The following is an 11,921-nucleotide window of genomic DNA, read 5'->3' on the forward strand; positions in this document are numbered from 1 at the left end:
ATAATTTTAGTTTTAAGTTGTTAATCAACCGATCAAATATTTATTTTTCATATTTATAAATAATTTAATACTAATGAATTAGGTAGTTCTTATTTATACATTATAAAATGAAAATGAAGAATGTGAACGACAAAATATAATAATATTATTTTCGTACTTGATGCAAACGTGGGAGAGCCATGCTTCGGCACGAATGGGCCGGGTCGACCGGAGAAATACCACGTTCTCACAGAAAACCGGCGTAAAACAGCGCTAGCGCTGTGTTTCGCCGAGTGAGTGAGTTTACCAGAGGCCCAATCCCCTACCCTATTCCCTTCCCTACCCTCCCCTATTCCCTTCCCATCCCTACCCTCCCCTATTACCCTATTCCCTCTTAAAAGGCCGGCAACGCACCTGCAGCTCTTCTGATGCTGCGAGTGTCCATGGGCGACGGAAGTTGCTTTCCATCAGGTGACCCGTTTGCTCGTTTGTCCCCTTATTTCATATAAAAAAAATAAAAAATAAATAAAACAAAAGATGCTAAAATATTTTTTTTCCATTAAGGGCCAACCCACACGTACCCTAAACGAATACTATACTCACAAGGAGCACGTATCACAAGTCACAACCAAACAAAATGTCGTCGAGCAGTGGTTACGCGTGAATGGTGTCGCTGTAGCTTTTTGTAGTTGCGTTGTGGTACCGACAAAATGCCGACGTGGTTGCGTTGTCGCCAGTGGTTGCGATGTGGTTACGTACGAAAGTCAATGATACGGAAGGGGTGAAGAGCGCGGGCGGTGTGAGCGCACTGTCATTGCATCGACGCAAGGTTGTGCTTGCGATGTGGTCGGCAGTGGTTGCGATGTGGTCGGCCACTAGTTCGCTTGTGGTTGCGGGGCAAACGAGCAAAAAAGCAAAAAGCAACTACCGTCGCCCATGGACACTCGCAACATCAGAAGAGCTGCAGGTGCGTTGCCGGCCTTTAAGAGGAAATACGCTCTCTTCTTGAAGGCTGGCAGATCGTATAGGTCCGGAAATACTGCTGCCTGCTGGTGACAGTTCGTTCCAGAGTTTTACAGTGCGCGGCAGAAAGTTACGCGAAAAACGCTCGGTGGTAGACTGCCACCACAGACTGCTAAGGGGATACTGCGTATACAGTATACTGCCACTAATCATGAGCCGTGTTCGTTTCATTCATGTTTCATTTTGAAGAAAGTGATGTATTTACTCGTAGTAGACAGTAAAGTCTCTCAAGAAGGAGGTGTAGACATGTAGAGGAATGTCATTGTGAATATTCTGCAGGAAATAGTGAATCTGCTAAGTGCAAACATGTCTGTGTTATGGACATACTTACTTACCTATATTTACTTCTTCCAAAATAATCATCTTCTGTGAAATGAAGTGAACATAAATAAGCGTGCGGTATTCTTTCTTTGAAATTCTATGTTCACAAGGCATTTTCCCACTTTTTCTTCACTTTGGGTCTTTGGGAAATATATGAACTCTCCGGTTTTTAAAACTTAAAGCACAAATTGAGGCATTTTTACGAAAATTGATAAATAACTTATACTCTTCTTTACAAAAAGTACAGTCGCTATGATGGGACGCCTATCGGGAGAAAAAGGTAGTTTTGCTCGTCATTGGAACAACGTGTAGCGATTTTATTATATTATTTTATTTACATTATTTTCAGTTCAAAAATTAATTTTAATCTAAATGCTTGGAACTTTATATTTTAAACGTATTTTATATATTTTGTAAAACGTAGTCCGGCCCCGAAAAAGCTGTAACGCATGCGTACCAATCACGAGAGCGAGATTTGATGATGTAAAACTGTTTTCCATACATCCCTTTCTAGCAACATACGCGGTTGTGCTCTATTTCACTCTAATATACGGTTAATATTTTTTATCTCGCTTACTCTTTCGTGAAACAGTATCTGCATTTCTCTCTTTAGTCAGTCGTCACGTATTGACATTTCGTCTTAATTGTTAACAGACTACACTCTACAGAGGTATTTGTTGCTAATTGCTATATAGTTTTATGCACGTAGTCGAGAGGCGAGTCATGTTTATTTTAATGCGTCTTTATTCTTTAATGATGAATGATAATACATATTATTCTTTTAATAGGTAGGTATGTTTTCTGGGGCTTTTCGTTTGTTTGTGTATTTAGTTTAGAGCTGTTTTACCGATTAGATGTTTTGTTTACTACGGCACCGCCTGGTGAGGTTCGCACTTCGCGCTGCGATGGTCGGTCGGGCGCGGCGGTTTCCCGCCATCGCGCGCAACCTTGAAACGATCGCAACACCTACACTTTCGGCGTAACGTTCTTGTGTAATACCAATTTATAAATATAACTACGCATTTTCTGTACGTAAAAGGTCCGTTGTTTGTTGTGATCGACTGTCGACAAGAATGACGCAACGTTTTGCGCGTCGTCTCGCGGGCCGTGGCGCGACGAGCGGGTTGTTGTCCGACGAGCGGTGTTGGCGGCACCATAATACACTGCCGAGGTTAAAGTCTTGAAGAGAAATCTTATTGGTGAACTCTACTGAGTCTACTGCTATAGTATTAGTTATTATTATTATAACATTATGCGGGTCCACACCAAGCGAGCCGCCTCGGCCGCGGCATGCGCCGTACGCTCGCTTGGTGTGGACGTTGTTCGCCCGAGGCGGGTGCATGCTCACGCTCGGGTGAGCGCGCGCGGCGGGCCTCGGCCGCGGCGGCTCGCTTGGTGTGGACCCGCGTAGTCGTTTGCCGCGCGCAGTGTGGACGTCACATGTTTTGGTACCATCGTGTCTTTGTGCTCAACTGAGCGGCTCGGACTGTTCGAGCGAGGCAACCTTGCTATGTACGCCCGTCCGCCTCGCTCTCGGCGAGCATGCCTCGGCCGCGGCTGCTCGCTTGCCGCACGCGGCGGGCCTCGGCCGCGGCGGCTCGCTTGGTGTGGACCCGCCTAGTCGTTTGCCGCGCGCAGTGTGGACGTCACATGTTTTGGTACCATCGTGTCTTTGTCTCAACTGAGCGGCTCGGGCTGTTCGAGCGCGGCAACCGCCTCGCTCTCGGCGAGCATGCCTCGGCCGCGGCTGCTCGCTTGCCGCGCGCGGCGGGCCTCGGCCGCGGCGGCTCGCTTGGTGTGGACCCGCCTAGTCGTTTGCCGCGCGCAGTGTGGACGTCACATGTTTTGGTACCATCGTGTCTTTGTGCTCAACTGAGCGGCTCGGGCTGTTCGAGCGAGGCAACCTTGCTATGTACGCCCGTCCGCCTCGCTCTCGGCGAGCATGCCTCGGACGCGGCTGCTCGCTTGCCGCGCGCGGCGGGCCTCGGCCGCGGCGGCTCGCTTGGTGTGGACCCGCCTATTGAGTTACAATAATAATTGACAATGTTACAATATTAATTGACAATGCTCTATTTCGAAAAGTAGCTATCATCTGTGCCGTGTGCGTGATATTGAACTTGAACACAGTTATGTCATTGCCCACTTATAGTCACAAATAATGGTCACCAAATCTATTTTTTCAGTACTAAATCAACATCCAGGAAGTAGTCACTTCACGGCGAGTGTTAACAAAAACTCACAGTGTGCCGAGTGTGAGTTTTTGTTTCACATTCGATCGTGAGCGCGTTTGGCGTTTGCTAAGATTTTGTATGGAATTTATACAGCGCCACCTAGCGATGCTCACGGGAGTGAGCCCAGCCCAGTGAGTAATCCCATACAAAATCTTAGTAAACGCCAAACACGTTCACGGTCGAATGTGAAACAAAAAACTCATACTCGGCACACAGGACACTGGTTCCAAAATAACCTTAGTAGGTAGCTAAGGTTCTTTTACTTACACAAACTACAAAGAAAAATAAAAATTATAAAACCACAACCAAATAAGCATTCTTTATTTATCCTTCTTTTTATGTTTTGTCTTCTTGTGCTTGGACTTGTGTTTTTTGTGTTTCTTATTTTTATGTTTGTTGTTAAGTTCGGTGGCGTCGACCCACGAGTCCTCGCCGGAGGACTCGCCCCCGCTGTCCCGGCGGGGCCGCGGCCCGCTCTCGACCCCGCCGTATGGCCGGGGCCGCGGCCCACTCTCGCCGCTGGTGATCCTCTGTTTGAGGTCGTCGGGGATCTTGGGGCCGTACACGGCGTCATCTTCCCCCGCATCCGTCTTTTTATCGGTTGGTCGAGCGTCGGAGGGTACCTTTTCCGGTTCAGGTGGCTCGGCGGCGCTTCTCCTCCAGGAGTTGAGCTCGTCGAAGTCTATGCCGGCGAAGATGCCGCGCGGCGGGGAGGTGTTCCGCTCCGTGTTCCGCGGTTCGACCTCGGAGCCGTCCGGGGCTCCCGCCGCCGCCTCCTCGGGCTCGCTGTCGCTCAGGAATATGGACTTGTACAGGTCAAGCCTGTCGAACTTCTCGATGGTGTCCTGGACCTTCTCAGATTTTTCCACGGCCCTCTCGGACTCCTTCAGGAACAGCTCGGCCACCGTCATTCTTTTATTGGGCGCCCCGTCGTCGCCGAGCTCCCGGCCTCCTACGCCCGGTCGAGTGTCGGCGCCGCCTGCCGCCGCGGGAGCCGGGGGTGGCGGCGGCGCGTCCGCCAGGGACTTGGACCCGCTGAACTTGGTCTGCTCCCGAGTGAAGCTCTCCCGGTCGTGCACGGAGCTCTCCAGGTACGAGAATATCGAGTAGGACACGTCGGGCTTGTCCCGTTTCGTCGGCTCGGACCTGCGAAATGAAGTCTCATTAGACTAGCTTTCGGCTGCGACTTCTCTCGTGTTTACTTGAATTTTGAACAAGAGTTCGACTATAATTATAATATATTCTCACCTGCCGCCGCCGATCTCGGGCACGTTGAACCGCTTGCAGACGAGCGGCTCGGGTCGCCAGGACGCGTGCGTGCGCGTCATGACGCCGTACACGCCGCGCCGCGCCGCATCCGCCTGCGCCGCCGTCGCCGCGCCGCACGCCGCACTCCGCGACACCGCCGACAGCGGGTTCGCCGCGTCGTCCGGCTCCGCCGCGTGCGTAAACCTGCAGGGAGAGAGAGATGTCATCCTAGTTAAACATCAATTATCGAATCTAATCGAAGATAACTATAGTTATCGTTATCTTCGATTATACTGCACGATTACAATTAAGTTCAATCAGTAAATGTTACAATTTACAATTAAAATATTTTACTGAGGAAGTGACAGCTGTTGTTTAAATTAGTTCCAAAAGTTTCCGTAACTCTGAGCGAGCTGATAATAATGAATCTGCAGCCTACCTGTCGCTCATGGCGCCGGTGAGCGGGCGGTAGAGCTTGGCGGCCTGCTCGAACTCGCGCATCTCCCTGTCCCGCTCCCACTCGGCGAGCGCGCTCGCGCTGTCCCGCTCGCACGCGCCGCCCGCCAGGTACCGCTCGTAGCGCGCCTGCTTGGGGGGGTCGGCGACGAAGGGGCGGAACACGCGGGGCGGGCCGCCGGAGCCGCCTACGGGGATGAAGTCCTCGCTGGGGGCTGCGGGGGCGGCGCCGGCGGCGGTCAAGTCGACGACCTTGACGGGAGGTGCGGCGGCGACGGGGGGGCGGGGCCGCTCCTCCGCCCGCGACAGCGGCGTTTCGCCCAACAGCGCGCCGCGAGCCGCCGCCGACAGCTCGTGCCTGCCCAAACCTGTCAAAACTTTACCGGTTTTAATTTTTGAACACAAGAGACTACTAATACAAAGGTTTACCCTATAGCGTACCCTAAAAAGGAATCCTTTAATATTTAAATTCGTAAGGCAAACTTACGTTTTCTATACATCTAATTTGAAAGTGTTCGCGGTTTTATTCATAAGTAAAAAAAATATATTTTATTTATTTTAAGTATATAAATCTGTTGCCACGTTATGAAACAGGCGAAGCGAAATATGAATAGCTACCGAGACGTACCCTGGTCCCGCTGCGGCTTGTCGGTGGGCTCGAAGCGCGTGCGCGCGGCGGGGGCGGGGGCGGGGCGGTAGTCGCGGGGGAGCGCGGGCGGCGGGTGGCGGGGCGCGGCGCGCTCCGCCCCGCTCGCCTTCACGAAACCCTCCAACACGTTACCGCTCTGTGGTCGAGGGAATGACCATATCATGTTCTGACAATATAGAAACAGAGACCGCGCTACCCAATAATAATTAATTTGAATATTTTGCAATGTATGTAAAATAAATGTATTGTTTTTCTGAATAAAGGCTAATAATAATAAGACCAGTAGACCAAGCTGAGGGTTATAAATAACTGGGATATAACCAAACACAGGTAATACACCATAAAGACACCAAAAAATATTACTAGATAAATTTAAAAATAGAATCCATAAAATACTCAACACTCACTTGAACTCAAAAATACAATTAAAGCTTCTTACATATTCATTTGGAATAATCAAATGGACTAAAACTGACCTTAAATCTCTGCAAACATCTATTAATACGGCACTAACAAAGCATAGAAAACACCATCCAAGATCCTGTGTTCATAGGTTGACCTTACCTAAAATAGAAGGGGGTAGAGGGTTGATAGACATCACTAATTTACACAACAAACAAATCACACTTCTCCGAACATACTTTTACGACCGCTCTAAGGAATCCCCAATACATAACGCCATATGCCAGTCAGACACATACACACCACTCATGCTAGCCGATCATACTAAACCAATCACAACCACTTCAAATCATCAAAAAATTGACGCGTGGACCCAGAAGTCTCTGCACGGCCGCCATCGTATGGATTTAACCAGCGCCAATGTTAACAAAGTAGCGTCAAACATGTGGTTAAAGAGAGGCGAGCTGTTCCCAGAGACCGAAAGCTTTATGATAGCAATTCAGGACCAGGTCATACATACAAAAAATTATAGAAAGTACATTATCCGGGATAACACAGCAGGGAGCGACCACTGCAGACACAGACAACCTGAAACGATTCAACATATCACCGGCGCCTGTTCATCAATAACACAAACAGACTACAAACATAGACACGACCAAGTAGCAGCAATCATACACCAGATACGCGCACTCAAACACAACTAAAACCATTTAAACTGTATTTACCTTCGCCACTTTACGCGTGTGTTTGTCGTTGTCTGGGGGGGGCGGCGGGCCGATGGCACGGTCGTAGCGCGACATGTCGTCGGCGGCGTAGATGTCCTCGTCGTCCGCCTCGAACGCGCCCACGCCGAACGCCTGACCGCGGATCGACACCTGCATCGACAGTTACTATTATAAATATCTAGAAGAAGTTGGTTATAGTTAAATCTACGTTTTTTGTTTCACAAAAGTTTGAACAGTTTTTTGGAAACATCAGCAGGTATCGCTAACACTTTACTAACAAAAACTTTTAGGTATTAGCCATTAGGTACTACCTATCAGCTATGATCTAACTACTGGCCCAGAGCTTGTTTGTCTACCAAATATCATCAAAATTCATTCAATTGTTTTAACGTAAAAATATGATATCGAATGTACTGTAACTTCTTGGTGGAAATTCATGTTCAATTTATATCTATATTAATATTATAAAGCGGAAGAGTTTGTTTGTTTGGTCACAGAATATATTATATTAGTAGTACCAACAGAATTCCCACTCGTGAAACCCGTTTAAAAAAATAACAACTCTTGCTGCGATACTATAAAGTTCAAATTCCGACCGCGCAGTGCTAGGTGCCTACAATTATATTTGCCTACATGTGCGCTCTCTTTCTATCGCGTAAGAGGTACCCTTTCTGACGAAATCAAGATTGTCACCTTTTAGAAAATAAAATAATCTTCTTATAATTACTATAGTTACTAATAGCAAACTTTTTTATAGTAATAATCAAATTTTAGTAACCCAACGTATATTTTATAATAGTTTTATATTCGATTGTTTATTTGGTTTATTTGCGTTTATTTGCTATGTTTGTGTATTTTTTTAACTTTTTTTGTATTTTAAAGTCTTAAATTACTTTATTGAAATATTTCTTTGACTTTTTTCAATTATTCATATAATGATTCTGTCACAGCGGTTAAATCTGTACGTAGATATATGCGACGAAAAAATCTTGCGCGCGCGTCACCGCTCGCTTGTGAGTCCCTTGTGATCTGCCCCATTAAAGGGGTACTTACAGTTCGATACCTAAACGCGCGAGTGGGACAGGCCTGGTTTGGTTGAACGCGCTAATCACAGAAACGACTGGTCCGATTACAAAAATTCTTTCAGTGTTAGATAGCCCATTTATCGAGGAAGGCTATAGGCTATAAATTTTCATTCTAAGACCAATAGAAGCGAAGAAACAGAGGAAAATTATTTGAAGCCGCTTGTCTCGGGAACTACTGAATGAATTTTTAAGTTATTTGGCACAGATGTAGAGTAGACCAAGTGAAGGGACATATGCTATTTTTTGCGGGAAAATGTACGGTTTCCGTAAAATTCCTAATTTATGCGGGCGAAGCCGCGCGGATCGTCTAGTAATTATACACTTTCCTTTCACTTTTCTACTTTATTGTATAAGATTTATTAGGAAGTTATTATTTACACGACCGGTTTCGACAACACAACACCTAATGATGATGTTGCCGAAACCGGTCGTGTAAATAATAACTTTATAATTTATCTAATATAATAAAGTGGAATAAGTGCAAGGAAAGTGTATAATTATTTAATTAACGTAAAAATGTAACAAATACCCATGTATCCATTTATTTGTTTATGCCCACTAGCTTATGAGTGATATGACATTAGAAGGATATCCATACCCTTTTCCCCTTATCCTTCATCACGAGATGACTGGTCGGGCCACCGTCCCCGCCCAGCACGGAGCGTCGGCTCAGGCCGGTGTAGCCGATGCCGAAGCGGTCACTCTTGCGCATCGCCGCCTGCCGCTCGTGTTCCTCCGCTTCGAATAGGTCCTCGTACTCGAACTCCGACTCCGAGCTCGCGGATGCAGACTCCTGGCTCTCCTGGGACTAAAAACCGAATATTCTATTAATAGGGAATTGATGAAGATTATATATTTTACGTCTTTTTAGGGTTCCGTACCTAAGGCTGCGTTTCCACTGAAGCGGAGCGGAGCTTAGCAGTGCCCGAATTGACCAATCGTGATATTCCAGCGGAATGACAGTGAAGATTTCGAGCATAGTGATTGGTCAATTCGACACCGCTAAGCTCCGCTCCGCTTCAGTGGAAACGCAGCCTAAAGGGTAAAAACCGGACCCTATTACTGAGACTTCGATGTCTGTCCGTCTGTCTGTCTCCAGGCTGTAACTCTAGAACCGCTATAGCTAGACTTTCGAAATTTTCACAGATTGTGTATTTCTATTGCCGTTATGACAACAAATACTATAAACAATATAAAATAAATATTTAAGGGGGGCTCCCATACAACAAACACATTTTTTTGCCAACTTCCGCTCAATAACGATACGGAACCCTTCATGCGCGAGTCCGACTCGCACTTGGCCGATTTTACTATTTTAAAACCTGCTAGGTCTCCATGATGCTCGAGTAACAGTTAGTAGGTTTTTTAAAAGTAGTAGGTTTAAAAAAATAATAGTTTTTTTTTACTTTAGCAGTGAGTTCAGAAATTGCAGCCATTTTAAAGTTATGAAAAAGAAAATATTATGTATATTTAGAAAATTACTTTAGGTAAATTAAAACAAGCTCTAGACAAGGACTAAATAATTTAGTTTAGTGCAACATTAAAATATCTGCAAAGCTTAGTTAGGAAAATATGAAGCTTTATTTTTTTTATATTTTAAAATGGCTCACTTGACCTTTAAATTGTCAGTGCTTTATGTGGAAGCTTCTTTGGGGTATACTAAACAGTAAACATATTACCCCTCCATACTATCTTAATCTGATGACATTTCAATACTCGAAAATAACTTTTTTTAACCCACCATGTGAGAAATCTGATTTCTATACCATGATAACTAGACAAATGTTAGACGCTTATACGAGTAAAAGCTTAATCTGACACGCTCTAGCATGTCGCGAAATCCCTTCTTGGGCTCCCCTGCTATTGACCGAATTAAACTATTGCAACTTGTATTTAGTGCATTGATGACCATAAAACCTTTCAGAGAGTGACAAACAATTACTGTACCTAATTATTCTTGTTGTATGGCTACAAAAACACTAGTTTTATTTTAATATAAACAAAACATAATTATTAAACCTGTCTCATCTCCGGTGGCACGTAACATCCGTACACTTTCTGCTGTGTGGTCTTCCTGCGCGCCGGGCGGTGGGCGGGGCCGGGCCGCCAGCCCATGCGGCGCAGCAGCTTCACCGCCGCGGTCTCGTGCACCGCGCGCACCAGCTGCTCCAACACCGGCTCGCCTGCAACATCATTGTTGTTACTTCACAACTGTTAGACCGGTTGTCTTATTTTTTTGTAGTTTGCATGCAAAATGCATGTCTTTTGGCTCTCACTACCACACTCAGAGACCCATAGAGAAATGTAATAAAATTGATTACTTAACTTCTACTTCTTGTTTTGATGATAGATGCAGGGTTAGGTTAGTGTGCTAGGTTTCCTAAATAAATAAATAAAATAAATAAATAATTATACATTTTCCTTGCACTTATTCCACTTTATTTTAATATATTTATTACAAAATTGTTAATTACCCAATATATAACAATTTTATAATAAATATATTAAAATAAAGTGGAATAAGTGCAAGGAAAGTGTATAATTATTTAATTTACAACAATGTGTTACAGGCAGTACTCAGTAGGCACACCGCACAAGTAATGTGTAAAAGGTGTGGAGTGTAGTTATAGTTTCTGCAGTATTTCTTAGAATTTTATTCACCTGGTATAGGTCCATCGTGGTATCTTTGCCTTTGTCTTTTCTGGCCAGAGAACTCAGCCTGGGTTTGTAGTGTTTGGGGTGCAATACCGAATTCTCCTCTGTCCTCATCATCCATGTAGTCCTCTGGTCTTTGATTCTAAAATAATGTTATATATTTATATATATATACATATATATTTAAAGTTTAATGTAAAATATTATATACCAAGTAGTAGTAGCTAGAAACTTTGATTACCGATATTGCAGCTTTCTCTGTCCTTGAGCTTTTGAAGCTGGCTGGAGTCCACCCTTCCGGAGTTCCCACAGAGTTGCCATATCCAGCTGAGAAACCTCCCGTGAAAGCACCATGAAAGCGTCTCCGACCGTGAGTGTCCACGGCATACTGGTCAGATGGCTGTTGAAATTTACGTTTGGATGGAATTTCATCTGAAACATTATAAAATATAATGCATTATATCATCATTACACTGCATAGTAAATACCATTTGAAACAGAAACTTATATGAGGACATGCACATTGCACATTTTAAAAGGTTGTGTGAAAATTTTTAAAGATCCCATCATGAGAAGTCTGGTAACAGGTGTAATTCCTTAAGAGTGCTCTACGTTGGAAAGAAAAGTAACGTACGGTAAGCAATATTCACAATAATTGTACCTTCATCATACGGTTCCAACGGAGTGCCGTATTTGATAACATTTTCCTCATCTGACTCTGAACCACTCATGACACCTTTTCTTGAACTCAATCTGCACATTTATTCATTCGATCATATCAAAATTATAACATTTTTACTTTATAAGAAACAAACAACTGCACACACAAACTACTACCTATAGGGATACTACCAAGTATCCTGTAGTCTGTGGATACTACGTATACTGCACACCACTGCAAAGTAAATTTTAAATGATTTTAAATGACCAACATGACTTCTTCTACACAGATTACTAGTATATATGTTCTTCTACTTCTTTTTGTTTCTTATTATGGCGCTCGGCTTTTTAACCATGGCCAGTGTCAAGTAAAACATAGCGGGAGAAAAAAAAAACGTAAAATGTTTACAAAAAAGTCGTTTTTCCAGATTATTGTCAAGTCGAAGGTTTAGTAAAAGTCTAAAAAAGTAGTCAGTAAAGTCAA

The 11,921-nt window shown here is 44.6% G+C and overlaps 1 protein-coding gene across 3 annotated transcripts; it reads right to left on the reverse strand.

The window, feature by feature from the left end:
• Positions 1-3,852: 3,852 nt before the first annotated feature.
• Positions 3,853-11,682, reverse strand: LOC121730515 (G patch domain-containing protein 1 homolog). 3 transcript variants are annotated; one of them, XM_042119602.1, is made up of 11 exons: positions 11,664-11,682; positions 11,439-11,594; positions 11,019-11,209; positions 10,784-10,919; positions 10,142-10,305; positions 8,721-8,930; positions 7,038-7,187; positions 5,887-6,043; positions 5,242-5,626; positions 4,803-5,006; positions 3,853-4,700 (listed from the first exon to the last, which is right to left on the reverse strand). In XM_042119602.1, the coding sequence occupies exons 2-11, from the start codon at positions 11,536-11,538 to the stop codon at positions 3,875-3,877; spliced, it is 2,523 nt and encodes an 840-aa protein (XP_041975536.1). In that variant the 5' UTR covers positions 11,539-11,594; positions 11,664-11,682; the 3' UTR covers positions 3,853-3,874. The 3 variants fall into 3 exon arrangements, with proteins under 3 accessions (XP_041975536.1, XP_041975543.1, XP_041975527.1); XM_042119609.1 differs by lacking the exon at positions 11,664-11,682 and having other exon boundaries at positions 3,853-4,034; positions 4,071-4,700; positions 11,439-11,606; XM_042119593.1 differs by lacking the exon at positions 11,664-11,682 and having other exon boundaries at positions 11,439-11,606.
• Between the last annotated feature and the right edge of the window lie 239 nt (positions 11,683-11,921).

The sequence above is a fragment of the Aricia agestis genome, chromosome 1 (genome assembly GCF_905147365.1).
Source record: "Aricia agestis chromosome 1, ilAriAges1.1, whole genome shotgun sequence".
Taxonomy (NCBI): Eukaryota; Metazoa; Arthropoda; class Insecta; order Lepidoptera; family Lycaenidae; genus Aricia; species Aricia agestis.